We start from the raw sequence: 26,055 nt of genomic DNA on the forward strand, positions 1-26,055 counted from the left end.
GGATAATTATAGTATTTTACGTTGCATTTTTGTGTGTTACTAAATAATTCACTGGAAAGCGGCAACACAAAAGGAGGTGGTACTAAGGACCAGACTGACAAGATGGATAGAAACTGAATTTCTAATTTTGAAGGAGCTGCAGGAGTTTCTGGTTCATGTTGGTTTTGTTATAAATTTGAAAACAATCTCCTGTTTTTCCCACAAGACAGAAGTCTTTCAACCAAAGAAAACATCCAAGTGGACGTCCGGAGAACACCCCTCACCATCCTTAATAACACTATCTACCATGGATCACTTCCGGTTCCTAGGAACCACCTTTTCTTGGAACCTGGGGTGGTCCTCACACCTAGACACTGTTCGGAAGAAGGCCCAGCAGAGACTGTACTTCTTATGGCTCGACTCAAGAAGTTTAGAAGCTGCTGATTGTCTTCTACACTGCTGGTATTCAGTCCATCTTGTGCACATCAAACATTTGGCTCATCCACAAAACAGGACAGGTCCAAACTACAATGAACACTGCAATTACATCTGCAGAGAGAATCATCAGGGCTGATCATCCCTCCATCCATGACTTTACAGCTTTAGGGTCAGGAAAAGGGCAGCCAACATCTCTGCAGACCCTCACATCCTAGACACAAGCTGGTTAGACTTACCTTCGGGTTGGCGCTGTTTGCAAAAACTAGAGACAGTTTCTTCTCCTAGGCTGTCACTCTGACAAACAAAATTCAATTCAATTCAGTTTTATTTATATAGCGCCAATTCACAACACACGTTGTCTCAAGGCACTTCACAACAGTCAGGTACATACATTCCAATTAATCCTAACCATTGAACAGTGCAGTCAGATTCAGTTATTTATTCAAATAGGACAAAAAGTTTTTCTATCTAAGGAAACCCAGCAGATTGCATCGAGTCAGAGATTTGTAGCATTCACTCCTCCTGGATGAGCATGTAGAGACAGTGGACAGTCACTGGCGTTGACTTTGCAACAATCCCTCATACTGAGCATGCATGTAGCGACAATGGAGAGAAAAAACTCCCTTTTAACAGGAAGAAACCTCCAGCAGAACCAGGCTCAGTGTGAGCGGCCATCTGCCACGACCGACTGGGGGTTTGAGAGAACAGAGCAGAGACACAAAGAGAACAAAGAAGCACTGATCCAGGAGTACTTTCTATGGGAAGGAAAAGTAAATGTTAATGGATGTAGCTCCTTTAGTCGTTTCACCTAGAAAGAAAGAACAGATAAACTCTGAGCCAGTTTTCAAGGTTAGAGTCTGAAAGAGCACATAGAGTTTGTTACAATTAAGCTCAGTCAATCGCCATGTCTAGGAGAGAGAAAGGGTTAAACACTGAAAGACAGGGCCATGTGGATCATCAGTAGAGGGTGAGCATTAAGTTGTTGCCAGCAGAAGCTCGGACGATTCCCCTCTCCAGAAAGGTGTCACAGGTAGACACAGAGCCAGGCCAGGTGTAGCTTCTAGGAAGAGAAGCTACAGCCGGAGTAGTCAGCAACTCTGCTGTGAAACAAAATAGCCAGGTTTACATGATCACAATCTGCCTTTCTTTTTTATTTTCTTTCTTTGTTTCCTCTAAAGTTTATATATGTGTACTTAATGTCTGTATGCTGTGAGCACTTGAAACCAAAGTCAAATTCCTCCTTTGTGCACACAATCTTGGCCAGTAAAGCTGATTCAGATTCTGACAGCATCATCCTGTAGGATCTCATTTCCTAAGAATCTCAACATGCACCGGGAACAGGTCCAACTTAGTGCCGGCAATGCGGACCAAACACCTGCTTGTACAGAGACCGGAAGGCCCCTAATAAAGGGCCCCCAAGTCCATACTCCTGGAGCACCCCCTACAGGGCACCATGAGGGACACAGTCGAATGCCTTCTCCAGGTCCACAAAACACATGTGGACCGGTTGGGCAAACTCCCATGAACCCTCGGAAACCCTGTAGAGGATATAGAGCTGATCCAGTGTTCCACGACCGGGACGAAAACCACACTGCTCCTTCTGAAGCCGAGGTTCGACTATCGGCCGGACTCTCCTAACCAATACCCTGGCGTAGGCCTCACCAGGAAGGCTGAGGAGTGTGATCCCCCTGTAGTAGGAACACACCCTGCGGTCACCCTTCAGAATCATAGCGATTCTGGCAAACCGTCAATTAAATTCAATCCAATTCAAAAATCCTTTTTTCCCAAAGGGAAATTGTTGTTGCAGCTCATATTATATGGGTTTCTTCAAAGAGCCGTTGTAGATGCTGATGACTGTGGGCAAGAAGGACCTCCTGTAGCGCTCCGTCTTACAGCAGATCTGAAGAAGCCTCTGACTGAAGACACTCTGTTGTTGTAGGACAGTCTGATGAAGAGGATGCTCAGGTTTCTCCATGTTTTTCATTTTATGAAGAATCCTTCTTTGCACAATGATCTCCAGAGGTTCCCCAGAACAGAGCCAGCCTTCTTTATTATTTTATTATTATTCTATTCTTGTTTCTCTTAAAACCTCTAATCATCTTCTTTGTTTTATTCGTCCTCAAAATCTGAGAGATTTGGAGAATATTGATAGTGATGTGACTGAAGATTGACAATCGTAAGGAAATCAAAGTTGCATCATCAAAGTAATAGATTTAGAGTGTGCACACTTATGCTTATTCATATAGGTTAATGTACCTTTTTTAAATTCTTGACATCTCAGAAACTTTGCACTTTAATAGTGGCGTGTACACTTTTTAGATCCACTATAGATAAGCTTTGGGTTGCCTTTAAAACAATGTGTTTCTTTGTGATGCTTTTGTTCTACATGAATATATTTTGTTTTAATTCCAATTCCAAAAATAAGCTTGTAAGTACGTCACTTTAGATTTCTTTTCCCTATCCTTGCTGCTTTGTGTTTTTGCAGATAGAGACCACTTCCAGCTGGGTTCGCTTTCCCACCTGCTGAATGCCAAGGCTGGGGGCTACCAGGAGCTGCCTGACTGGCCCGAAACCGCCCCTGATCCCTCCGTGCGCAACGTGGAGGTGAAGGAGTCTGTGCGTGCAGTGTGAAACAGTAACATACAGAGACACAGGGGCCCTCTGGGTTCTCCGGGGGTCCCGGTAGATGGAGGGGAGCGAGGGCTGCTCCTTTCCCAGAGCAGTGCCTCAGAGGAGTTGGACACCAGAGCTTTACATCCAAAATAATATAACTATAAACTCCAATGTATCATGGATTCTATGATCTGACCATCATTCATTTACCACACATCCATTACCATTACCACACATCCTTTTGGTCTCCATTTACTCCATTTACTACCCAGATCCCTTCATAGAGGAGAACGAGTCACACAAAGAAAAGAGGATTCTTTTCTTGTTGATGAGAAAAATGTGGCAACGAAAATCTTTATACAGGAACTATCTGGTAAACAATCTGTGATTGCGAGCTCCTCTCATCCTCTCTGCTGCACTCGCTTCTGCTGGGCAGCAGCTCCTCGCCCCGTCCACACATCATTTCTCACAGCTGTTTGAACCAGTAACACCTGTGATATAGAGGGGAACAGACTTTGGTTCTGAATTAAGACCAATACTGTTGTTTTGATGTATATATTAATTGTTTACTATTTCTAAAAACTGTAGTTAGACATAGACATGGGCTGGTATGAGATCCTAACAGCATCAAAACCTTGAGTAAAAATACCAATGTTTGATGGCATCACAGTATTTACTGTATTTATTTTATTTTGAACAGAAAAGCAACACTGATTATTACTGCTTTTAAAATATTATAATACATTGCTTATTGCACTTATAATAATATTATCTATAATATTTTTATACATAACCTAAGTAAAAATGGAGAATATGTACCTACTAAATATAATAGCTTTCAGACATTTATTGCATTGAATTTTATTCTTTTTGCTCTGTGTAGAGTAAATGGCACAAGCCTATTAGCTTATTCAAGTAGTCTCTGTGGGTTGCTAGCCTGCAGTCAGCCGCTTCACAGACATGGTGCTCATAGCTTGTCGACTGTAGTTTTAACACAGGGTTAGCTAACTAAGACCAATGAGAGGAACTCAACTGTGGGTCATTTTGCTGCCCTGTTAATTTGTACCACCATTTCACAGCTGCACATTGCCATTTTGTCCGTTTTCACTTTCAGTTTTTTCCTGTAAACAAACCATTTTGTTTTCATTTAAATATACCTTGGCATTTCTGTTTGTAATTTAAATCAGTTGCATAAACTAATTTATTCAGTTTATGCAACGTTTTCCCTTTTATTTTGGTTCTAATCAGCATTTGGGCCACTTCACTCCTGACTTTCTGCTGGTAGATATTATTTATTGGAATCAAATAACCACATTTCCTTTCTGTAGTCTATTAGTAGATTACAGAAAATCACTTTATATCGTCTGTTACCAAAACAGGTATGGAATTTCCCCAAAAGAGGTACAAATTGACAGTACAAAATGTCCTGTGGCGAACAGCACTATTCATACCTGAAAAGGTCCAGTACGAAGCAAAGCTAGGAAACAGCAAAGGGGCAAAAATGAGCCAGCTGGCTGGCAGTCTGCTACAACAGGTGGGGGAGAGACTTTTTTTAGCACTGCTCTCCATATTACCAGTCAATCTGGTACTTTCTCCTTGACATCTAATCATACAAATGTTAAACTGTAAGAACAGTCGGATGGGAAATTTTATCTGTTTCAAAACGTTTTAAAACACTGATATACCCCAGTAAGGGTAACCAGCCCAAGCCTTGTGAACATTGCATTTAGCTTAGATTGCATTTAATTTGATTCAGCTATTTCTTGAATACATCCCCAACCATTTCAATAATAAAGCAATTTAAGCTATTTTCTTTTTTAGAAAACACAGTCCAGTCTTACCCAGGCTCACCAAAGTCTCTCCTCTTCCTCTCCATCACATTCCCTCCATGACCCATTTGTGCTACAGTGTGTTTTAAATGGACATAAAAACAAGTCACCAAAATGACTTTGTGGACAGTAAGGCTTGATTCTACTGTCACATGTGTTTTTGTTTCATAGTGAAACCTTGAACCTGTCTTTGATAAAGCCATAGTTGCAAATTATTTAAAGTTATTTAATGCTTCAGGAAAGTGAAGATTCACATAAATATTTGCTCTCTTGAGTTGTATTGCATTTTGTGTTTTCTCTAATTACATAGATCTTATAATTTTTAGATGTGCCCTCACAGAAATCACGGAGACAGCAGCTATTAGCAGGAACCCATAAAGCAGAATATACTAGACCAACAGAACAGGGTTCTCCAACTCTAGTCCTCAAGTCAAGAGCCACTGTCTGCAACGTTTAAATATATCTTTGGAGTAACACACCTGAATCATGGCTGAATTACCTCCTCAGCTTGCCATCAAGTTCTACAGAGGCCTGGTAACATGCCTTTCATTTGATTCAGGTGTGCTAGAACACGGATGTTTCTAAAAGTTTTAGGACAATAGCTCTTAAGGACTGGAGTTCAAGACCCATGACTTAGAGATTGTTTACCAAGAAAGCAACCCCTGTGCCAAAGTCAACATCTAAATACACTGACAGATTTGCAGCTTTCCTCATGCACAAACTAAAGGTCTTCAGGAGAGGTATTGTACAGTGAGGTGTGATAATAATTGAGATTTTTGATCAAACTGACCAGAAGAATGTCCATTTTAATGCCAGTGGTCCCTGTGGCATTGCATGAGGTGAATAGATTAATGAAGGAGGATTACTTCAAATTCTTCAACCTTCCCTCAGAACAACCGGGCTTTCCAACAGTATCGAGTGTGTTTGGGACAATGAACCCAATTACACATTGAAACTGGTTGTGGAATGAATGAAGCAGGCTAGCTCAGCATCTGGACTGGCACAGAACTAAACCTTATTAAAATATTTTTGGCAAAATATCCAGGATGTGGTCAAACGCAACTTCATAAGCAGCCAAATATGTGTGTATTTGATCCTGTATGTACAGGTACATCTCAAAGATTTGAATATCGTGAAAAACTCGTGAAAAGCCCTTGGGCTGGTGAAGATTCTTAGTCATCCAGGACATGGCAAAGGCAAAAAAGGTTAAAAAACAAAACAACTGGACTTCAGTTCTTATAGTTAAAGACGTTTCGCTCTTCAGGGAGAAGTTCCAAGCATTTAAGGTGTTTGGGATGTGCCACTCTGCACATCTAAATTCACTTGCACATTAAACTTCCCTAACAATAGAGTGTTGTTTTTGCCATTGTTAGCCATGCACCTTCTTGCATGTGACCAATACATTTCTCAGTAATCCTGGACATCTGCTGACTGGACATCCCCAGGATTGTGTAGCCTACTGGCCCAGACTGAGAGCCTTTTAGAGGCTCAGGAAACCTTAGCAGATGTTTTGAATTAATTAGCTGATTAGGGTATGACACCATGAGTGTGAAATATTTTACTCTATGTGTAATGATCCTAGATAACACGAGTTTCCCTTTCTGAAATGAGTAACAAAAAATATTGACCTTTTCACGATAGTCTAATTGTTGACATGGACATGTATATTTTGACACTGTGTAGATTACAGATAATCGGTTAGAAATTATAAGATTAGATATATTGTGCAGCTCTGCAATCAGTGTTATCAGTCAGTGTGGAATTGTTCTTTCTCCTCTGCCTCAAACTCCTAGAATATGTTAAGATATTGTTGATTATCTGAATTTATAGTGTATCAAAAAACAAGAAAAGGCAGAAAAATGTTAAAAATCATAATTATTCAGCTTTGATACAATATTTCTCTGTAATAGCCCCACATTTTAGCTAAAGGACTAAAACAAACAAACAAACAAAAACACCCTCATGGTATGGTCTTTAAAGTAGCTCTTCAGTTGTTAAAAAATCACAGTAACTAAAGCTGCAGGGTTGCACTAGACCCTCTGAAGGCTCGGCTCTGACCGGATCTCTTCCTCTGCACCTCTGCACATTTCCTCAGACAGAGGAAGTCATAACCACTGGAGAGGGGCGGATCGGCCTGCTGGGAGACTGGCGAGAGGTGCCTTGCCTGCTAAGTTTGAAACTGCAGTGGATTAGGCAATGATGGGTGCTCTCTCTCTGTTTTTCTTCAGATTTCACTCTTGCTTTTTTTCTTTACCGAACATTTGCAATCTTGAAATATTGAGCTAGACGAAACTTTGTTCATTATTCACATATTTCTCAATCTTAGAGAATAACTGGCTTTTTATATAACTAAACTCAGTCATGATTATAACAAATCTAATCTGAACATCTGGTCATAAACACAACACTGAAAATAGAAATACTCTAGAATTTTCTACCAGTATTGCATCAGTATAAATTGAAGTACTCCGGAATCACACGCTGTTAGCAACACATTAATACAAGGAATGTATCCTGTTAGGCGCAAAGTTTTCCCAGCAGACCCACTTTGTCCCTGTTTCCTCTGCTGCCCCTAACTAGTCTTTCTTAAAACTTGTGACATGAGTTTGTTAAATTGTTTGACGTTTGGTGTGATCTCCCTCCGACCTTCTTAGTCTTCATTCCTTGACCATTGCACCTGTGCCCCTCATTGCCATGATTTCATTTTTCATTTTCATGCCTTGTTTTGTTGTTGATGGCTTGATCGTAAGTATATGTATGCATTTATACAGCACCCTTCACCATTATTGGAGCCCCTGGTAAAGATGTGTAAAAAGCTTTCAAATTAAATCTTCTATTATTGCAGTAGCATAATCTCACACTGGAAGTTTTAGAAAATGGTGACCTTTGATTTGAGTGGTTATTCAGTAGAGAAAAGCAACTTATGTTCGGAAATAATTGTTTTTTGTTAATCAGTCGTGCCACCATTGCTTTTTTTTCTTTAATTGTTGCTTTTTCTCTAGATCATCCACAGTCCTGGTTCATATTATGCACTCTCCTCTCTTCGGCTCACCCCACAGGTTTGCTACATGATTGGGTCTTGGGGACAGAGATGGCCTTGAACTAAAGCTGATTTTGAATCTGGTGAACTATTTCTGTAGACATGGCACTTTAATACAATGTAAAGTAGTCAGTGTACAGCTTGTATAACAGTGTAAATTTGCAGTCCCCTCAAAATTACTTAACACACACCCATTAATGTCCAAAGCACTGGCAACAAAAGTGAGTACACCTCTAAGTGAACATTTTCTAATCGTGCCCAGTTGGCCATATTACCTCCCCAGTGTCATGATACTTTGATACTTTACATTGTATCAAAGTATCATGTCATGAAAAGTTCTAAATATTTACAAAAATGTGAGGGGTGTACTCACTTTTATGAGATATTATTTACTCAATTAAATCAGGAAGTCTTTTATTGAAATCCTAGACACTTTGATCAACTTAAAAAAGTACTGTTTACATTTACTACATTGAGAAAAAGTATTTGTCTGTCTACTTTTACTTGTACATAAACTTTGATGTCATCCTATTCTTAATCTAAAGGCTCCGCTCTAATTCATCCCAAAGGTGTTCAAGAAGGTTGAGGTCAGGACTGCAGGCCAGTCAAATGTCTCCACACCAAACTTTATACACCTACAGCCATGGAAGTGAATGGAACACCTACATTTATTGATTTGGTGGTGTGACCCAATACTTTTGGCAGTATAGTTACTTTAGCTTCATGTATTTTTTAGGGATTGTTACATTTGCTGTTGAACTGGTGATATTTGGGTAGATTTTTTTTAACAAATACAGCAACATTCCATGATTTTATTTTAGGGCTATTGCACATCTTTAGCCAGGGTGCCAATATGTATGGAGGGTGCTGCGCATTAATATGAAGTTATATTGGAGTGTGTTTTTACAGTTTTCCGCTGATCATTTCGTTGGACCACATTAGCCAGATACTGTAATAATTTTGTGTGCAGTGGTAAAATTTGGGGTTTACTCTCTGTCTCTGAGCTACCAGCCTGTTTATACCTTTGTTTGCTATCCCCTGAAGCCTTCCTGTGACTCTTTCTCTTGCTTTCCTGACTAAAAAAAACCATTTCCCTTCTTCTTCCTCATCTCCATCCCTACTCTTTTTTTTTCTTTTCTACATCTGCCAGGTTTTTGCGCTGCTCGAAAGAGTCACGACATTGACGAGCGTGAGTCAGTTAGCGTCGAAGAGCCACATGCCCCTTGGCCCAAATCCCACATAGCCGCGAAAAACAAACCCGAGTGCTTTTAAACCCCCATGCCTTTATGTAGTTGCTGTTCTGTGCTTAGCTGAGCCGAAGCCACCTGAAACCTCCACCTCTGTCCTCAACATTACAGAAGTGATTCTTTCAGCAGGACGTGCGCTCCTTAAACATGTCAAGACGCATCAGCAGGAGGGAGATTTCTAAATGGAACTGGGAAATGTCTATGCTCATTACCAAATAGCTCTGGTTAATGAGTCTGGTCACAGAAAGAGCAGATTGCCTCTTTAGAAAAGTGTGGGAGGATAAGTCATTGTTCCTCAAAGACATCACTTCTGTTAATGAAACTGCTCCTTGTTTTGAAAGAAAACCATTTATGCAACTGGTCATGAAGGCAACACCTGGTGCTTATCTCATTCTTTGCAAAGAAGCATCTGAATAGATTTTTTTCTTATCTCATTGGGAGATGTAAAAACAGATCTGCAGCAGCAATGGATCGCTTCATTTGGCTGCATCACACCCAGGCAGAGGCATTCATGGCCATGCTACTGTACTCTGCCCACGTTTGTGCTTTTTGCTGAGGGTTGTTTTGGTCCCCACTGTGACTTAACTGATAGCTCATTGTACTCTTGTTTCTGTCCATCAGGTGCCTGAATGGACCAAATGCAGCAGCCGGGAGAAGAGGAAGGAGAAGAAAGTCGAGAAGCCGTTCTACTCTGACTCAGAGGGCGACTCTGGGCCGACAGAGTCTGCTGATAGTGGTAACATGGAGCTTTGGCACCATCATAACATATTCTATCACATGTGAATGGGTGGGAATGTGATGTAAGCATAGAACCAATGTAGATGTGCTGTAAATCCCTCAGAGGTTTGCTAGAGAACATTACTGAGCAAACAGCATCCTGAAGATACATAGAAGAGAGGTCAGAGAGAACGTTGTGGAGAGGTTTAAAGCAGGGTTAGGTTATTAAACAATACTCCAGTTTTTTGAACAAACAAAGAAGATGGGCATGAAGAGTATCAAGCTGAGATGGTAACTCTGGAGGAGCTGCATAGATTTGCAGTTCATGTGTGATAATATGTTGAAAGAACACCTCTTAGTCACACACGCTACAAATCAGTTTTTTAAGAGTTATGAGGAAAGCCAAAAGTTCTGCTTGCAGTTTGCCACAATCCATGTAGAAGACACAGCAAACGTGGGAGAAGGTGTTCTGGTCAGATTAGATGAAAACTGCACTTTTTGACCTACATGTAAACTATATCTGCATTATGAAACTACTGCACATCTTCCTGAACACATCATTCCCACCATGAAACATAATGGTAGCAGTGACATGTTGTGGGGATGCCTTGCTTTAGTAGGGAAAAGGAAGCTATAGATCTGAAAGTGGGGTGGAGGCTCACCTTCCAGCAGGACAATAGCCCAAAGCGTTAGCCATAGCTACAATGGAATGGTCTACATCAAAGCATATTCATGTTAGATTGGCTCAGTCAAAGTCCATAGCTAAATCCTACTGAGAAACTGTGGCAGGATTTGATAATTGATGTGTTCACAGACTCGCCATATAATGTAACTGTGCTTTTAGCTGTAATGTTTTCAGGCACAGTTGCAAAAAAACGTGGTTCAACAAAGTTTTGTCGAATGCGGGTTGAATACTAATGCATATTGAACTTTTTCCACAATCTCAGAATTTTATTGTAAATCATCAGCTCAGTTGTTGCTAAGCTACATAGATAACATCCCAATACGTTTGTTGCAATATCTGGTGATTTTAACCATGCTTCACTCTCTGCTACACTTTCAACAGTTTGTCAGCTGCTCTACCAGAGAAAACAAAATCTTGGATTTGTTATATACAAATGTCAAGGACTCGTACATCTCTACAGCAAGACCTCCTCTAGGCAAATCAGATCACAATCTTGTTTTTCTCTGCTCGAAATATAAGCCCCTTGTTCAGAGGCAACATGTAATAAAGAGGACTGTGAGAAAATGGTCACAGGAAGCTGAAGAAGCTCTGCAAGGTTGCTTTGAGGCTACAGACTGGGATGCACTGTGCCAGCCACATGGAGAGGACATCAATGCCATGACTGAGTGTGTAACCGACTATATAAACTTCTGTGTGGATAACATCATCCCCACCAGAACCGTGAGATGCTTCCCCAATAACAAACCTTGGATCACCAGTGACCTGAAGGACCTGCTTAACAAGAAAAAAGAACCTTCAGAGAGGGAGACAGAGAATTATTGAGGAGTTTACAGAAGCAACTTAAAGTCAAGATAAGAGACAGCAAGGAGGTGTACAAGAAGAAGCTGGAGAGCAAGCTCCAGCAAAACAATATCAGAGATGTGTGGTCAGGATGAAGAAGATCACAGGCTTCAAGCAGAAAGATCGGACCAAAGGATGTCTGGACAGAGCCAATGAACTGAACACATTCTTCAATAGGTTCAGTTCAGAAACAAGCTCAACATCCTCCTCTCCGGCTCACAGCCAAACAGACATTCCACCTTCCTTTGACCCACAGCTTTCCTTCCTCAAATGTTTTATCTTCCACCTCAGCCCTAGACCCTTCTGGTTTTACATGTTTGCCTTCAACCAAATCAGAAGATGCTGATGCTCCTTTTGCCTCCACCTTCCACCTGTGTGTCTCAAGAAATTAGGTAAAGCGACAACTGCAAAGACTGAATTGGAATAAGGCTGCAGGTCCAGATCATGTCAGCCCTAGAGTCCTGAAGGCCTGTGCAGAGCAGCTCTGTGGGATTCTGCAGCACTTCTTCAACCTTAGCCTGGCCCAGAAGAAGGTTCCGGTGTTGTGGAAGACCTCCTGTCTTGTTCCGGTACCAAAGAAAACTCACCCATCAGTCCTCAATGACTATAGACCTGTTGCCCTGACATCCCACATCATGAAGGTCCTAGAGAGACTCCTGTTGGCCCACTTGAGTAAGCAAATAAACTATCAGGACCCCCTTCAGTTTGCTTTTTGCTGTGGAGTTGGAGTTGAAGATGCCGTCATACACCTGCTTCAACAAACCCACTGTCATCTGGACAAAACCAGCAGCACTGTGAGGATCGTGTTCTTTGATTTCTCCAGTGCATTTAATACAATCCAACCGGATTTGCTTTGTCAGAAACTCCAGAAGACTCAGGTGGAGGCCTCAACAATCTCCTGGATCAAAGACTACCTGACAAACAGACCACAGTTTGTGAGACTGAAGGGTTATGAGTCTAACCAGGTAGTCAGCAGCACAGGAACGCCACAGGGGACTGTACTCTCACCATTCCTTTTACTCTGTACACCTCAGACTTCCAGTACAAGACAGACTCCTGTCATCTGCAGAAATACTCGGATTATTCTGCAGTCGTGGGGTGGATCAGAGATGGACAAGAAGCTGAGTACAGGAAGGTGGTGGACCGCTTTGTGGCATGGTGTGGAAACAATCATTTCATCTTGAACATTATTAAAACAGAGGAGATGATTGTAAATTTTAAGAGAAACAGGAATAGATCAAACACTATTTCCATCATGGGAGAAGAAGTGGAGGTGGGGGAGGAGTACAAATATCTCAGTGTTCACCTGGACAACAGACTGGAGTGGAGATGCAACAGTGAAGCCTACAAGAAGGGACAGAGCAGACTGTACTTCTTAAAGAAGCTTAGGACCTTCAGTGTTTGCAGCAAGATGCTGCATATCTTCTACTGGAGTGGAGATGAAACTGTGAAGGGACAGAGTACAAGAAGAGACGGAGCAGACTGTTTTTCTTTAGGAAGCCTGGGGTCTCCAGTGTTTCCAGCAAGATGCTGCATATCTTCTATAAGTCTGTTGTGGAGAGTGTGATCTCTTCTGCCATCATCTCCTGGGGAAGCAGCATCACAGCCAGGGACTTAAGCTAAAAACAAAGGCTGGCATATGGGGACTCCTCCTCTGGAAGCTCTGAAGATCATTGTGCAAAGAAGGGTGTGTCATAAAATGAGGAACATTATGGAGAACCCTGAGCATCCTCTTCATCAGACTGTTGTACAGCAACAGAGTGTCTTCAGTCAGAGGCTTCTTCAGATCTGCTGTAGGACAGACCGCTACAGGAGGTCCTTCCTGCCCACAGCCATCAGCATCTACAACGGCTCTTTGAAGAAACCTGCATAATATGAGCTGCAACAACAATTAATTTGCCTTCAGGATTAATAAAGTATTTTTGAATTGAATTGAATCATTTTTCTTCCACGCCCCAATTATGCACTACTTTGTCTTAGTATATCACACTAAAATATATCCTGCTAAACTACACTAAAGCTTGAAATATATTAAATGTGTAAAAAAAGAACATAAATATTTTTGCAAGGCATTGTTTTGGATATTGTAACTGAAATATTGAATTTTATTTGACTGCATGATAAAAGTAATGCTGCCATTCACAAAGAAGATGCCTTGCTCTGAGACTTATCTTTACTGTTTGAGCAGACTAACGAGAGTTGAATTGATTTTAAAAATAATTCTCCTGATACAAAAAATGTTTAAGAAGCTGTACGTTCATCCTGAAACAGATATTTTGATTCAGTCTTCAAGTTGTTTTTTTTCCTCGTGTGGACCTTGTAATTCCTCTCTTGCGAAAAGCTTTGTCGATGACATACATCTAGAAATGCTCTATGAAATTTCATTCTTTTAAATTTCTCCTTTAGAAGCCAGATGTCAGGGATTGTCAAGGGATGCAAAAAGTAGATCTAGTGTTTTTTTTTCTAAGTCACCTGAAATACTTTTCCTCTGACCCTTTTTTGATTTCCAGAGTCTGACTCTGCCAGTGGCTCGGAGAGCATCAGCAGGAGCGAGGGGAGGGGGTCGGGTTCAGAGAGCGAAGAGAGTGAGGAAGCCTCTGTATCTGAGGAGGAAGAGGATAAGCCAGAAAAGAAAACAAAGAAGAGAGAATTAAAGAAGCCAGTGCAAGAAAGCGAAAGGTAACTAACACATTTTGTTGCATTTAATCCTATAGTTTTCTAGTAGACATTCTGCATTTTTTGTAATTTATGCTAAACAAAGCCTAGAGGTTAACCACTGGCACTTCTCTATAACAAAAAATATAACAGTGTCTGTCTTATTCGTTTAATAACTAGCTCCTTTCTATTTTCAGTGAGCAGAGCAGTGAGGAAGAAGACAGGAAGCATGAGAGGAAGAGTAAACAGCGGAAGAGCGACTCAGAGTCGGAATCTGACGAGGAAGAGGAGAGTGAGTCCGAGAGCAGCCAGTCAGAGTCTGAGGACTCAGAATCTGCGGCAGAAGTCAAGAAGAAAAAGAAGGTAATCTAAACAAATCTTTATATTAGGTAAATACAGCGTCTTGCTTTCATCATTCCTATCGGGTTTTTTTTTTTACATTGTGTCCCCTTAAAAATTCAAAGAGAGAATCTACTGTCTCTGCTTTCTGGCATTCATGAAACAAATAGCTATGGGAACAAAGGAGTTTCCACATGTACTGCTCCTGTTGAAAGGCAACCCCAGCCTGAAAGCCAGAGGGCAAGGGTTGGATCTCAGAATGTAGGGATAGGAATGAAGTGGCCTTGGACTGGGTCATTTATTCTAACACATGAATATGCCTTACCACAAGAATTCCATTGTAGCTCTGGTTGTGTATTTAGGGTCGTTGTCCTGCTGGAAGGGGAACCTCCACCTCAGTATCAAGTCTTTCAGAGCCTCTAATAGGTTTTCTTCCAGTGTGACCCTATATTTAGCTCCTTCCATTCTTCGAAATACTTGGACCAGCTTCCATGTTCCTGCTCAAGAATAGCACCCCCACAGCATGACACTGTCATCACTGTGGCTGCTGAGTTAAGGGTGGTGTGCTGTGTTAGTCTCCCACCACTCATGGTGTTTTGCATGTCGACCGTAGAGCATGTTTGCTGTGTCCACTACATGGCTCGTGGTAAACAGGAAACAGGACTACATGGTTTTCTTTTAGCCTCTCATCCATAAAGGCCAGTTTTATGGAGTGCATGACTAATATTTATGCTGTCAACAGATTCTTTCACCTGGGCTGGATCTCGACAGCTCTTCCAGAGTTACCATACGTTTCTCAGTTGCTTCTCTGACTAATGGCCTACTGTCTGCTAGTTTCAGGGCATCACCATGTCTTTGCAGTTATCCCGTACTCTTTCCATTTTCAGATAATGGACTGAACAATGCATTGTGCGATGTTTAAAGCTTGGGATATTTTTTTCTCCACAACTTCCTCCCCGAGATGTCTGCTATGTTTCTCGGCCTTCATGATGCTGCTTGTTCATCACTGTTCTCTAATGAACCTCTGAGGCTTTCAGAGAACAGATGGATTTACAATGAGATTAAACTACATATAGGTAGACTGTGTTTACTATTCAAGTGACTTCTAAAGACAATTGGTTGCCCTGGATGTTAATTGGGGGTATCAGAGTAAAATGGGCTAACAAAAAAAGGCACGCTGCACTTTTCAGATTTTTATGGGTTAAAAAGAAACTGAAAACTTTTCTTCCCCTTCAATGCATGTAATAGTTTATGCTGGTCTATTTAAAACAATACCAAGGAAATCCAAAAAACTATAGTTATAGCATAATAAAATGTGAAAAAGGAACAGGGGTGTGAATACTTCTGCAGAGCGCTGTTTATTTATCTTACCTTATAAGGAGAAAAAAGCCAGTTGCACAGATACTTCAATGTTGGCAGATATTCATGACAGTTTTACTTGACCTTCCTCCAGGCAGCTGAATCTAAACCTCCTTCCAAACCTGTCAAGAAAGAGACCAAGAAAGAGAAGAAAGAAATGTCTCTTCTTGACCTTGATGATTGTGAGTTTTTTTCACATAATGCTACATATTTCGCTTTTAAATCATTTCTAAATGTTTCTGTTTGACAAACAGTAAACTAGATAAATCAGTTTCTTTCTTATAAGGACTAAGTGAATAAATGTTCAGCATCAGGGTGACCTATATGTTTTCCTGGCAGTTGAACCAACTCCCTCACCTCAAGTCACACCAGTCAACAACTTGCTCTCTAACAGCCTTGTGACCGACCTGGAGGGACTTTCACTGTCTGACGCCGTCCTGTCACCAGCAGTAAGAATAAACATTTCTGTCATCCTATAGTAAAGCTGAAAAGAAAAAAAAAAACAAGTGAGAGTCTTAGAAGATCTTTTCACAGACCATCACTCCCTCCAGCGCGCTGAAGAGCTTCGAGCTGCTGCACCGCATCACAGGTGAGGGACTGTCCGTGGAGTACTGCTTCAGCCGGCAGCCGTTCAGCCCTGATGCGAACATGGTGGCGGTGCAGATGCAGTTCACAAACAACTCCACTTCCAACACCAAGAACCTTCACATGGAGGACGTAAAGCTCCAGTCAGGGATGAGGGTCAAGGAATTCCCAGAAATAGGTATCCTGGGTCCTGAAAGAGCAATAGAAAACATCATTATGAAAATGGGATATTATTTAGATGTTCCTGTTTTTTAATAAATGTCATTTACTTTGTGTGTTGACAGAGTTGCTGCCAGCTGGTGAGACGGCCACAGCAGTTATGGGCATTGATTTCTGTGACTCAACACAAGCTGCAAACTTCCAGCTGTGGTGAGCTGATGTCTCTCCTTCGGTCACTCATTCTTCAGTTCTTACATACAACTAGAGCATATATAGTGAAACCCTTTATGTGGTGGTTACGAAATAAATATGTAGGGTTTTATAGCTTTCTACTCTAGTGCTGAGAATATAATCCATAGTTGGAGTGATCCTTTGCCATGAATACTCAGGGCCATCTACAGTTGTTGGCAACCATGGTATAGAGGCTATAAATAAATAAATAACTTAATAAATAAATAAATAAATACATTTTTATTAACTAAATACTCATTTCGGGCACCACATTTACATTTCTCCCGCTGTCGATGCTTTGTACAACCCCTTCTCCACCTATTGGACAGCACCTAAGGCTTGATCTTCAGATATTCCAAATAAGGAGCACTAAATTGCTTGTGCAAAAAAAAAAAATTGCATGTGCAATAGGTGGGCATGCTGCATGCGATGTTCTAAGATTGCAAGCGCAATGGATAACAGGTACAAAGGAGGTGCAGACCACCCTATTTAAATGAGGAAATTGCGTGTGCTGCTGGCTGTGACTTTAGGAAGTGTTGGAGACCAGAGCAACATTAAGTTCGAAGCCATGGAGTTGGAGGTAATAATAATAATAATAAGAAAAAATAATAAGGAGGCAAGCACACTAAAAAGTTTGCATCCGCTGTTTCACAGATTTTACACACGCAATTCAATTTGCTCCTGGTTTGTAGATCAGCTGTGGATTTGTACATGCAAACCTTTTGAAGATCAGGTCCTTAGTTTTTAGAACTCTAACAAGGTTCCTTGGACCTTCAGAAGAGAAACAGGCCCGGAGTATTATCCTCCATCATACCTAACAGTTGCCATGAGGTGCATTTGCACATATTCATTCTTTGAAGCAAAGAAACCGAAGTGTCTGTTGCTCAAAATCCCCATTTGGGTTTCATCTGACCAAAGCACACGGCTTCAATTAACACCACATGTTTACGTCTGTGATGGTAGAAAAGAAAGGACTGTTCCTGGCATGCTTTCCTAACATCTGGTTTCCTGGTCCATCGTGTCTAAAAGTTGTTATGGGCGATCCCTAAGATGCCACACTTTGCTACACGAAATCTTAGAGGTATGGTTCTACATCATTAACCATCCTCCTTGCTGGTGGCAAGAGAAATTTGCTCAGACTCTAGATATTGGCAACTTTGGGCAAATAACTATTCTCTTTTAGTTCTTTCATTATGTAGATCAACAACAAACATCAAGCTTACTTGAATGGCATGTTTTCTTGTCTTTCCCATTTTGATGAGTAGCTAAGAAAACTCACCTCCTGTGTCACATCATATTTGTACCCCAGGGAAACAGGAACTCCCAGATTGCTATTTATAAGTTTGTGGACATATTTTTCATCTTAAAAATAAAACATATGAATCACAGAAATGTTTAGGTTCCTGTAGATTTACTTCATAGGACTTTTCAGTGGTGTCAGTAATTGTGGAGGGTTGTGTTTTTTTGCCAATATTCATTCAGATTCATATATGTCAGTATGTAAACCTTTGGTCAAAATCTTAAGACCGGACTAAAAGTTTATGACTTTTCCCTAGTATTAAAATTAAACGATATGATATTGTCTCCATGGTTAAAGTAGAGTTAGCAGTTTTCATTAATTCGCCTACTTTTTGTATTTTGTCCTGTTTGCTCTTTTTGCATTTTAAATGTCCACTTACAACCTGGTTATGATCCCCAAACACAAGAAGAAAACCTGTCATTCCTTCCCCTGTCTGAAGGTTGACCTTTGTTTGTATCTAAACCCTACACGCGAAAAGGTTTTAACATGAATGAAATTTGGCATTAAAATGTGATATCTTTGTTTACTTTTATTGATTTGTCCTGCTATAAAAAAGAACTTTAAGTTTTAAAGAAAGTTGGATCTAGGTACTGTCTCTATGTCTGCTTTGCAGCACACACACCAGAAAATTCTTCGTGTCCATCCAGCCACCCGTCGGAGAGCTGATGAGGCCGGTCTTCCTCACAGAGAATGAGTTTAAAAAAGAGCAGGGTGAGCAATAATGTAAGGCACAATAATATGTTAATGTATCATTGATGCTGAGGCCATAAATCGTAATCAACAACAGGTCTCTGACTTCCAGTTAGAAGCATAATCTGCTTTAAAGGTGAAATGACTCTTGAAGTTAGGCTACATAAAACATTTTCTAGCCTGAACAACTGCAGCCAAAATGTAGTAAATGTGTCATATCCATTGTACCTCCCTCTTCATACAATCCCTTATAGAGAAGCCTTTACAGACTGTAGGTAAGTTGGCTTTGATAGGTTTGTTTTTCCCAGCCATTTGTGCCCCCATCTGCTTAGTAGCAAATCTTGGATTCCCCACTTCTCCACCATCCCCTCCTCCCTTAGTTGCGCCCCTGCCCTTTGTGCCTTGGTAATCACCCCTAAGCTGCATCTCCAGGTCTGGAGTTGCTAACCCACCAATCACAGGAATGACTGGAAATGCTCATCCACTGATCATGATTCAGTTCTGTGTGAGCACAATGTACATAAAAAATACATCATCTGGCTAACATTCACTGTGTGAATGTGCTCTGAAACCATGAGTTACCACTGATCATGATGAGAACCTGGCGTATCACAAAGTTGTGTTGTTTTTTTCTGGGCTGTATGTTTGCTGTGAAACTGATTTATTGAGCACTTATTTTTGTTTGGCTGGTAATGGCTGTTTATTTATTTACAGTAAGTGTGTGGAGTCAGGTTTCACTTGGAAAAAGCTTGAAAATGTTTAATTGGGAGCTATATTTGAAGTACAGCTGACAGGTTTACATTCAATCCCCTTCTGTGTTCAGTGGGAAGCATCACTGCATTCCAGTAGGTGCCGTATTCTGTAAATCCGGATTTACTGAATCCTATTAAAATCCAAATATACTTTGGGATATAACTGTAATAGTACAGAAACCACCTTGTTGGACTGTACATATATACAGTATGTGGGCTGTATGTAATACTGTATGTCTGCAGCTGGTAGATGTCTGGAACATTTATTTTTGTAATACATTCCCGTCGTATTTTGTTTCAATTCTTTTCTTTTTGAATGAAGAGACATTAGGACAAAATAAATACTTTTAAGGTTTCCTTGTTGACCAATGCTCGACTTGCTCTCTTCCAGGTCAGCTGATGGGAATGAATGAGATTACAGAGAAGCTAACTCTAGACACGAAGTGTCGGAACGAGCACGTCATTGTCCAGAGAGTGACCACGGCTGCCAACCTCAGCCGAGTCCCCTGTGGGTCAGACCAAGAGTGCAGGTAGGAGTAATAGTGCCACACTATGCAGCAATTGTCCTAATTGCAACAATCATCAACTTTCAAACCTCTGAAAATTGGAAACATGTAGAGTATCTTTATCCACACTGCAGAATGTTTGATATGTAATAATCGTAAATAAATGATAATTGGAGTGTTTCATTTAAGTTTTAATAAGACTTAAATCTACAAATGGTTAATTGTGTACTGTATAAGCAGACACCCCAGCCTTATGGCCTTATTTTTTGATATTTTGAAAAGGGATCTGTGGCATCTGCTATTCAGTTGGCTGCATTCTGCACCTTTGCCTTTAGATGTCACTATATCCTTAATGCTGAACCATTAATGTCACTACTGACACTGATATTTCGAGCAAGCCATACTAATAGATTCAAATACAACCTATGTTTGTCCCACCGTTTATTACTTCTAGAGCTGAATAAGTAAAGAGCCTCAAGTGTTGTTCAATCAAAGAACAAACAGCGATGATCAGTCTTCTCTGCTGTTCAGCTTGGTACATCATATTCGTTTTAATTTAAAATGTCAGTCAGTCATTTTCTACCGCTTATTCCATAGTGGGTCGCAGGGAAGCTGGTGCCTATTTCCAGCAGTCTATGGGCGGGAGGCTGGGTACACCCTGGACAGGTCGCCAGTCCATCGCAGGGCAACACACAAACAACCAAGCACACACTCATTCATACACCTAAGGGCAATTTAGAGTTACCAATTAACCTAACAGGCATGTCTTTGGACTGTGGGAGGAAGCCGGAGTACCCACGCATTCACAGGGAGAACATGCAAACTCCATGCAGAAAGACCCCAGGCTGGGAATCAAACCCAGGACCTTCTTGCTGCAAGGCAACAGTGCTACCAACTGCGCCACTGTGCAGCCCAATTTAAAGGTTTAATAGGTTGATTCAGGAAAAGACTGATAGACCCATAGTACTATCTCCTATGCAGATGTGTATTATCTATGACCCACAGGTTTGACATCATTTGCATTCAAATGATTTTCAGGGTCATTTATCTATGTACTACTGTTTATTTTCATGTCCACAGTTAAAATCTGTAAAGAAAGCCTTAAAAAAAAAAACAGAGAATGAGGACAGCCGAGAGGGTCGGACCCACCAGCAATACGTACCCTTAAGGGCCGCTCAAGAACCAAGAAGTGACAGCCAAGTCTCCAGCTTGAGTGTTGTTCATACAGCAATGTGCGAGGAAGTTAAAGAAAGTATGTTTTTGAGAGGCTGCATCTTGAAGAGCTGATGGGCCAGCACCCTATCCCAATTTAAAAAGTGCTCAGTGGTAGCCGAGTCTGCCTGTGATTAGCCACAGTAGCGCTTTTAAAAACACATTGAAGAAAAAACGTTTAGGTAAATGTTGTAATTTCTGATCTGGTTCTAACAAGCATTGTTGGCATGATGGTCAATAGTCACCAGAACACCTTTTGCTTGTTTGCTACACTGTTTTTGTTGAGGTGAGGCCAGATCTGGCCTTTTCACTTTCAGGAAACTTTTACACTTTTCCTGTGTAGCTGGGCCCTTAGGGAAAGGATGGTGCTCACTCCACTGTGGAGGAGGAACACATCTGTTTCTGTTATCTTTTTTTTTTTTTTGTTTGTGATGATGAAACAATCTGGTCCATGCAATCACTCCACAGATGGTATATGCTACAGGCAATGTTCATTTAGCCATGAAAGAGTAAAAAAGATGCATTTTAAAAACACTTATTGGCTTTGCAAAAAAAAAGAAAATACTTGATTGTGATTCATTTATGCTAGCACTGTCAAGATTTGAAATATTCTCAGAACTGACAAAGGATGGGATGGGCTTTAAAAGCTCCCACGTAATTACAAGTAATATTCTAATCTTCTCAAGTTCAGACAAGATTGGAAAGGCAATCGAAAGCTCAAAGTCCTCAAACTTTCGTTTGCTTTTAACATTTGGCAAAGATCAATGTGGTGGTGCTTTCGACTTGATAATTCACGTCAGTTTTGCATCTGAATCTTCATCCTGCTAACCGATATCCATTTCAATCTTATTCTGCATTTTCAACCTTCTGATCTTTGCTGCTTTGACCTCAGGCCTCCTATTCCTCCTCATGAATATCCTGTCTACAGGTTTGCTGGCAGAACGGTGACCAGTGGCAGTTTGGTGCTGGTCACTGTGGCAACCAGAGAAGAGGGAGCTGCTCAGCTGACAGTCAACTGTGAGAAAATGGTGATCGGCACAATGCTGGTTAAAGACATCCTCCTCGCTCTCACACAGTGACGACAAGCAGAGATCCAGCTTGACTTGTGCTCCCTCACTCCAGCCACCTCTTGAATATTGTTTAGGACTGGTCACTGCTCCATCTTCTGTGTTCTCCAGGAAGCCACGTTGGAGAGAAAGTGTGAAAGAGTGTGAGAAGCCAATGAGCCTTTAGCATTTAAAAAAAACTCCAGCAAACACATTATTCTGCATCTAAAACCTCTTTTCAGACAACTATATAAAAAATCTAATACAATTGTAGCGTTATCATTTTTTAGCTGTTTAATTACCCTCAATATGAAGTATTTTTCAAATAAGATAAATCAAGGAACACAATATTTTTCATGGCCCTATTCTTATACCTGGTTTCCAGGAAACATTGTAGCAAAATTAACATTTTCTGCTGTGTTTGTACTCATTTTCCATATGCAAATTGAATTTTTTGTGAGATTTAAAAAATTCTTCCCAAAGTGAAGGTTTTCAGCTCTGTTTGTGGTTTATTCATGTTAACTGGTCATCCAGAGATATGTGAGGTAATTACTTAGAGGCCCAGTTCAGTGCAGTTCCAATATTGCTTTCTGTTCCAGAAACTACAGTGGGGGAACTGTTTTATGTTACTTTTCTTCCCCACATCTGGCTAGCTTTTTCCTTACTGTTTTCATTAAACATCAGTTGTAAGCTGGTAAAGCTAATGACTAAATAGCTGCAACATTTTAGAATGAACCTTTAACCTAGTGCTGTTTTAGCCGTGCTCAGGATTTCTTCATGTTCACATTATCCCCTACCGTGGCTAGATAGATGTTACAGTGGTTACCATTTAAATCCTAGATAAGGTTAAGACATACAGGTTTTCAAGAACAGAAAAAAATAATTAGCTGGAGCAGGGCATTGAATATTCAAAAATACACCATAACTAAATGAACTTTATCTGTTAGAAAAAAAACCTAATGCCTTACTATTAGATAATCAGAACACTGTTAACTTCTAGGAAAGGTTTTAAAATTGCTGGATTGCTGGCACAATAACCGAAATGAGTACATCTGCAGACTGTTAAGTGGGAGGTTCAAAATTTGATGTGTTTTGTCACACAAACATTGATTGGTTGGTTCAGTTTGCCCTGTTTTCCCTCTTTTTCTTTACTTTCAGCAATTGCAAGGCAGGACGAAAATTATGAAGGTAATGCGTGCTTCAGCAGTATATTTAAAATGGAGTTTGTATTTTTTTACTTGTTTAAATACATGTCGTTAAGAAGCTAATTATTTAAAATGTAAAGATACGCCCATGGAGACATGTTCATCCAATCATGTATTTGACTTCTTAGGTTAAGCCTTCCTATACTGTTGATAACGCCTTCCCTTGCTGCAGATGTAGCTTCTTGCACTAATCAGTCAAAAGGAAGTTATTTTTCGTTGCTAAAAGTTTAAATATCCACAAAAACAAAAACTCCACTTGTTTCTGAAAAACACCAAGAAACATCTCAAAAGACATTTTCAAATAAAAAACAATTTTAATATTTTCCAAAAAAATTTTAAATTCTAACCAGTGTATTTTTTCTGCTCATTTATTTCACAATAGAAACTTGTTAATTGTAGGTAAATGCTCTCGATAGCCTCTGTGTAGCTCAAAGCTCAGAAACAATTAGCTTATTCCAGAACGACATTGTCAAAAAACCGCACTGCAGAAACATGCTAAATATTACATGGAAATGAATGAGCTTTAGTTTTGATTTAAGATTGATTTTGGAATCTCCAAACAGACCCAAGGTAGCAGTTTGCTGCTTTTTCCCTCTTTTTATTGGTAAGCTGTGCTAACACGCTAACGGGTTTCAGCTATTTCTAAAAGCATTCGCTTAAAGATAGTCAAGTAATCTTCATGACGATGTGTCATTTTATTCAGAATCCCATCCGGTTTGAAAAACATTTTGAACAATTTTACTACCCAAATCATATTCAGGTCAGAGTTCATGTAGGTTATTTTTTGTGACGATTAAGACATCCAATAATTCATTATTTGTTCTGTGAATTTATCTTTGCCCTTGGAAACAAAGTCACGAACACAGGCAATAGATCATAACATTTAAGCAGTCGTGGACAGAGTACTTACTCTTTGTTTCCCCAAACACTGCTTTAGTTGCGATTAATCCTAAAACTTCACATTATAGAAGCATGATCACAACAAGGAATGTACAGATAAAGAAATATTCATTTAATGCAAAAACCCCAATGAAAAGAGGTTGTTTTCACAGAAAACATTGGGTAAACCATCTCCCACAGCAAATTCACACTTTGTTATTCCTTTCATCTCCAGTGGCTTTTACATATACAAAGTATGGTTTATCATACCCTGTGTGTGGTTGTGAATTGTAATCTTGAGGTATTGCAAGTGTATTTATTGTACAAATAAAGGTGCAGATTCAAGCTTGTGTACTTCTCTCTTATAAATTACCACACCAGGTAAAACAAAGCCCCAAAGTGAAGGAAATGTAAGGTAAGTTTATTTATATAGCGCTTTTCAGCAACGAGACACTCAAAGCGCTGTACATACAATTACAATACAATCACAAAGCAAATAAACACAGAAACAGACACAGAAAAACAAATCAAATGATAAAATCAAACAACAGAGGTAATTTAAAAAAGTAAAATAAAATGAATAGAATAGAATGATGGACAAGAAAATGAAAGGAAAATTGGACGGAAAACGCAACTAATCATGCCTAAATGGCACAGTCAAAGGCCATTCTAAACAAATAAGTGTTTAATCTTGATTTAAAGCAACTTAGGGTTTCGGCGCTTTTACAGTTTTTTGGGAGTTTATTCCAAGTTAATGGAGCATAAGAACTAAAAGCTGCTTCTCCGTGTTTGGTTCTGGGTACGCAGAGTAGATTTGAGCGAGATGACGTGAGAGGTCTGGCTGGTTGATACACTGACAACAAGTCTGTAATGTATTTTGGTGCTAAGCCATTCAGTGATTTATAGACTAACAGAAGTATTTTAAACTCTATTCTCTGAGCTACAGGGAGCCAGTGTAGGGACTTTAGAACCGGAGTGATGTGCTCCACTTTCTTAGTTCTAGTGAGGACGCGGGCAGCAGCGTTCTGGATCAACTGCAGCTGTCTGATCGACTTTTTAGGCAGATCTGTAAAGACACCGTTGCAGTAATCAATTCTACTAAAGATGAACACATGAATTAGTTTTTCAAGGTCCTGCTGAGACATTAGTCCTTTAATCCTAGAGATGTTCTTTAGGTGATAGAAGGCCGACCTTGTTACTGTCTTTATGTGCCTCTGAAGGTTCAGGTCTGAGTCCATCACTACACCCAGGTTATGTAGACACATAAGAATAAATTGGAAAAAGACAGCCTGTTGCATTCTAATATGTAAAGGCCTATTGCTTAGTCTTTTGAAGTGTAATTTTACTAAACATCTAATCACAGATTTTTCTTTTTAACTGTAAAAGAGCCAAAGTACCTGGGGTGTCGCCTTTAATCAAGTGTACACTGTCATTCTGAACAATCCTGGGAAAAAGGCCTGAGCAATTTATAAGTAAATTTACTTTATACTTAAAAGATTTTGTGTAACAAAAAACATAACTATCACAATATCACTATACAGGCTGCAATTTGCTCCAATCTCATACCGGACCACCCCTGACCCTCTGTTGTCCAGTTTATTCAGTAAAAGACACTTAGTGAATTAAATTCTACTCAGCACATTATAAAAATAATTTAAAAGCAACAGGACTGTTTCCTTCATTGAACATTAATGAGAGGTATTTGTAAATTAGCAAAGCTTTGACATTTAATGACAACCAGACTATATA

The 26,055-nt window shown here is 40.1% G+C and overlaps 1 protein-coding gene across 10 annotated transcripts in view; it reads left to right on the forward strand.

Annotated features, from left to right (window-relative positions):
* The window catches only part of LOC124882651 (AP-3 complex subunit beta-2), a 65,709-nt gene extending 41,058 nt beyond the window's left edge, over window positions 1-24,651 (forward strand). For 3 of the 10 annotated variants that reach the window (XM_047389143.1, XM_047389123.1, XM_047389096.1), the window contains exons 17-27: window positions 2,903-3,033; window positions 9,768-9,882; window positions 13,899-14,067; window positions 14,241-14,406; window positions 15,836-15,923; window positions 16,081-16,190; window positions 16,264-16,504; window positions 16,611-16,695; window positions 18,630-18,727; window positions 19,850-19,988; window positions 22,105-24,651. In XM_047389143.1, the coding sequence (XP_047245099.1) occupies window positions 2,903-3,033; window positions 9,768-9,882; window positions 13,899-14,067; window positions 14,241-14,406; window positions 15,836-15,923; window positions 16,081-16,190; window positions 16,264-16,504; window positions 16,611-16,695; window positions 18,630-18,727; window positions 19,850-19,988; window positions 22,105-22,255 (1,493 nt within the window). In that variant the 3' untranslated portion in view covers window positions 22,256-24,651. Of the gene's footprint in view, window positions 1-2,902; window positions 3,034-9,767; window positions 9,883-13,898; window positions 14,068-14,240; window positions 14,407-15,835; window positions 15,924-16,080; window positions 16,191-16,263; window positions 16,505-16,610; window positions 16,696-18,629; window positions 18,728-19,849; window positions 19,989-22,104 lie in introns of those variants that run through there. The other 7 variants (XM_047389131.1, XM_047389106.1, XM_047389165.1 and 4 more) reach the window with 5 other exon arrangements.
* The last annotated feature ends 1,404 nt before the right edge of the window (window positions 24,652-26,055 follow it).

The sequence above is a fragment of the Girardinichthys multiradiatus genome, chromosome 2 (assembly GCF_021462225.1).
Source record: "Girardinichthys multiradiatus isolate DD_20200921_A chromosome 2, DD_fGirMul_XY1, whole genome shotgun sequence".
NCBI lineage: Eukaryota > Metazoa > Chordata > Actinopteri > Cyprinodontiformes > Goodeidae > Girardinichthys > Girardinichthys multiradiatus.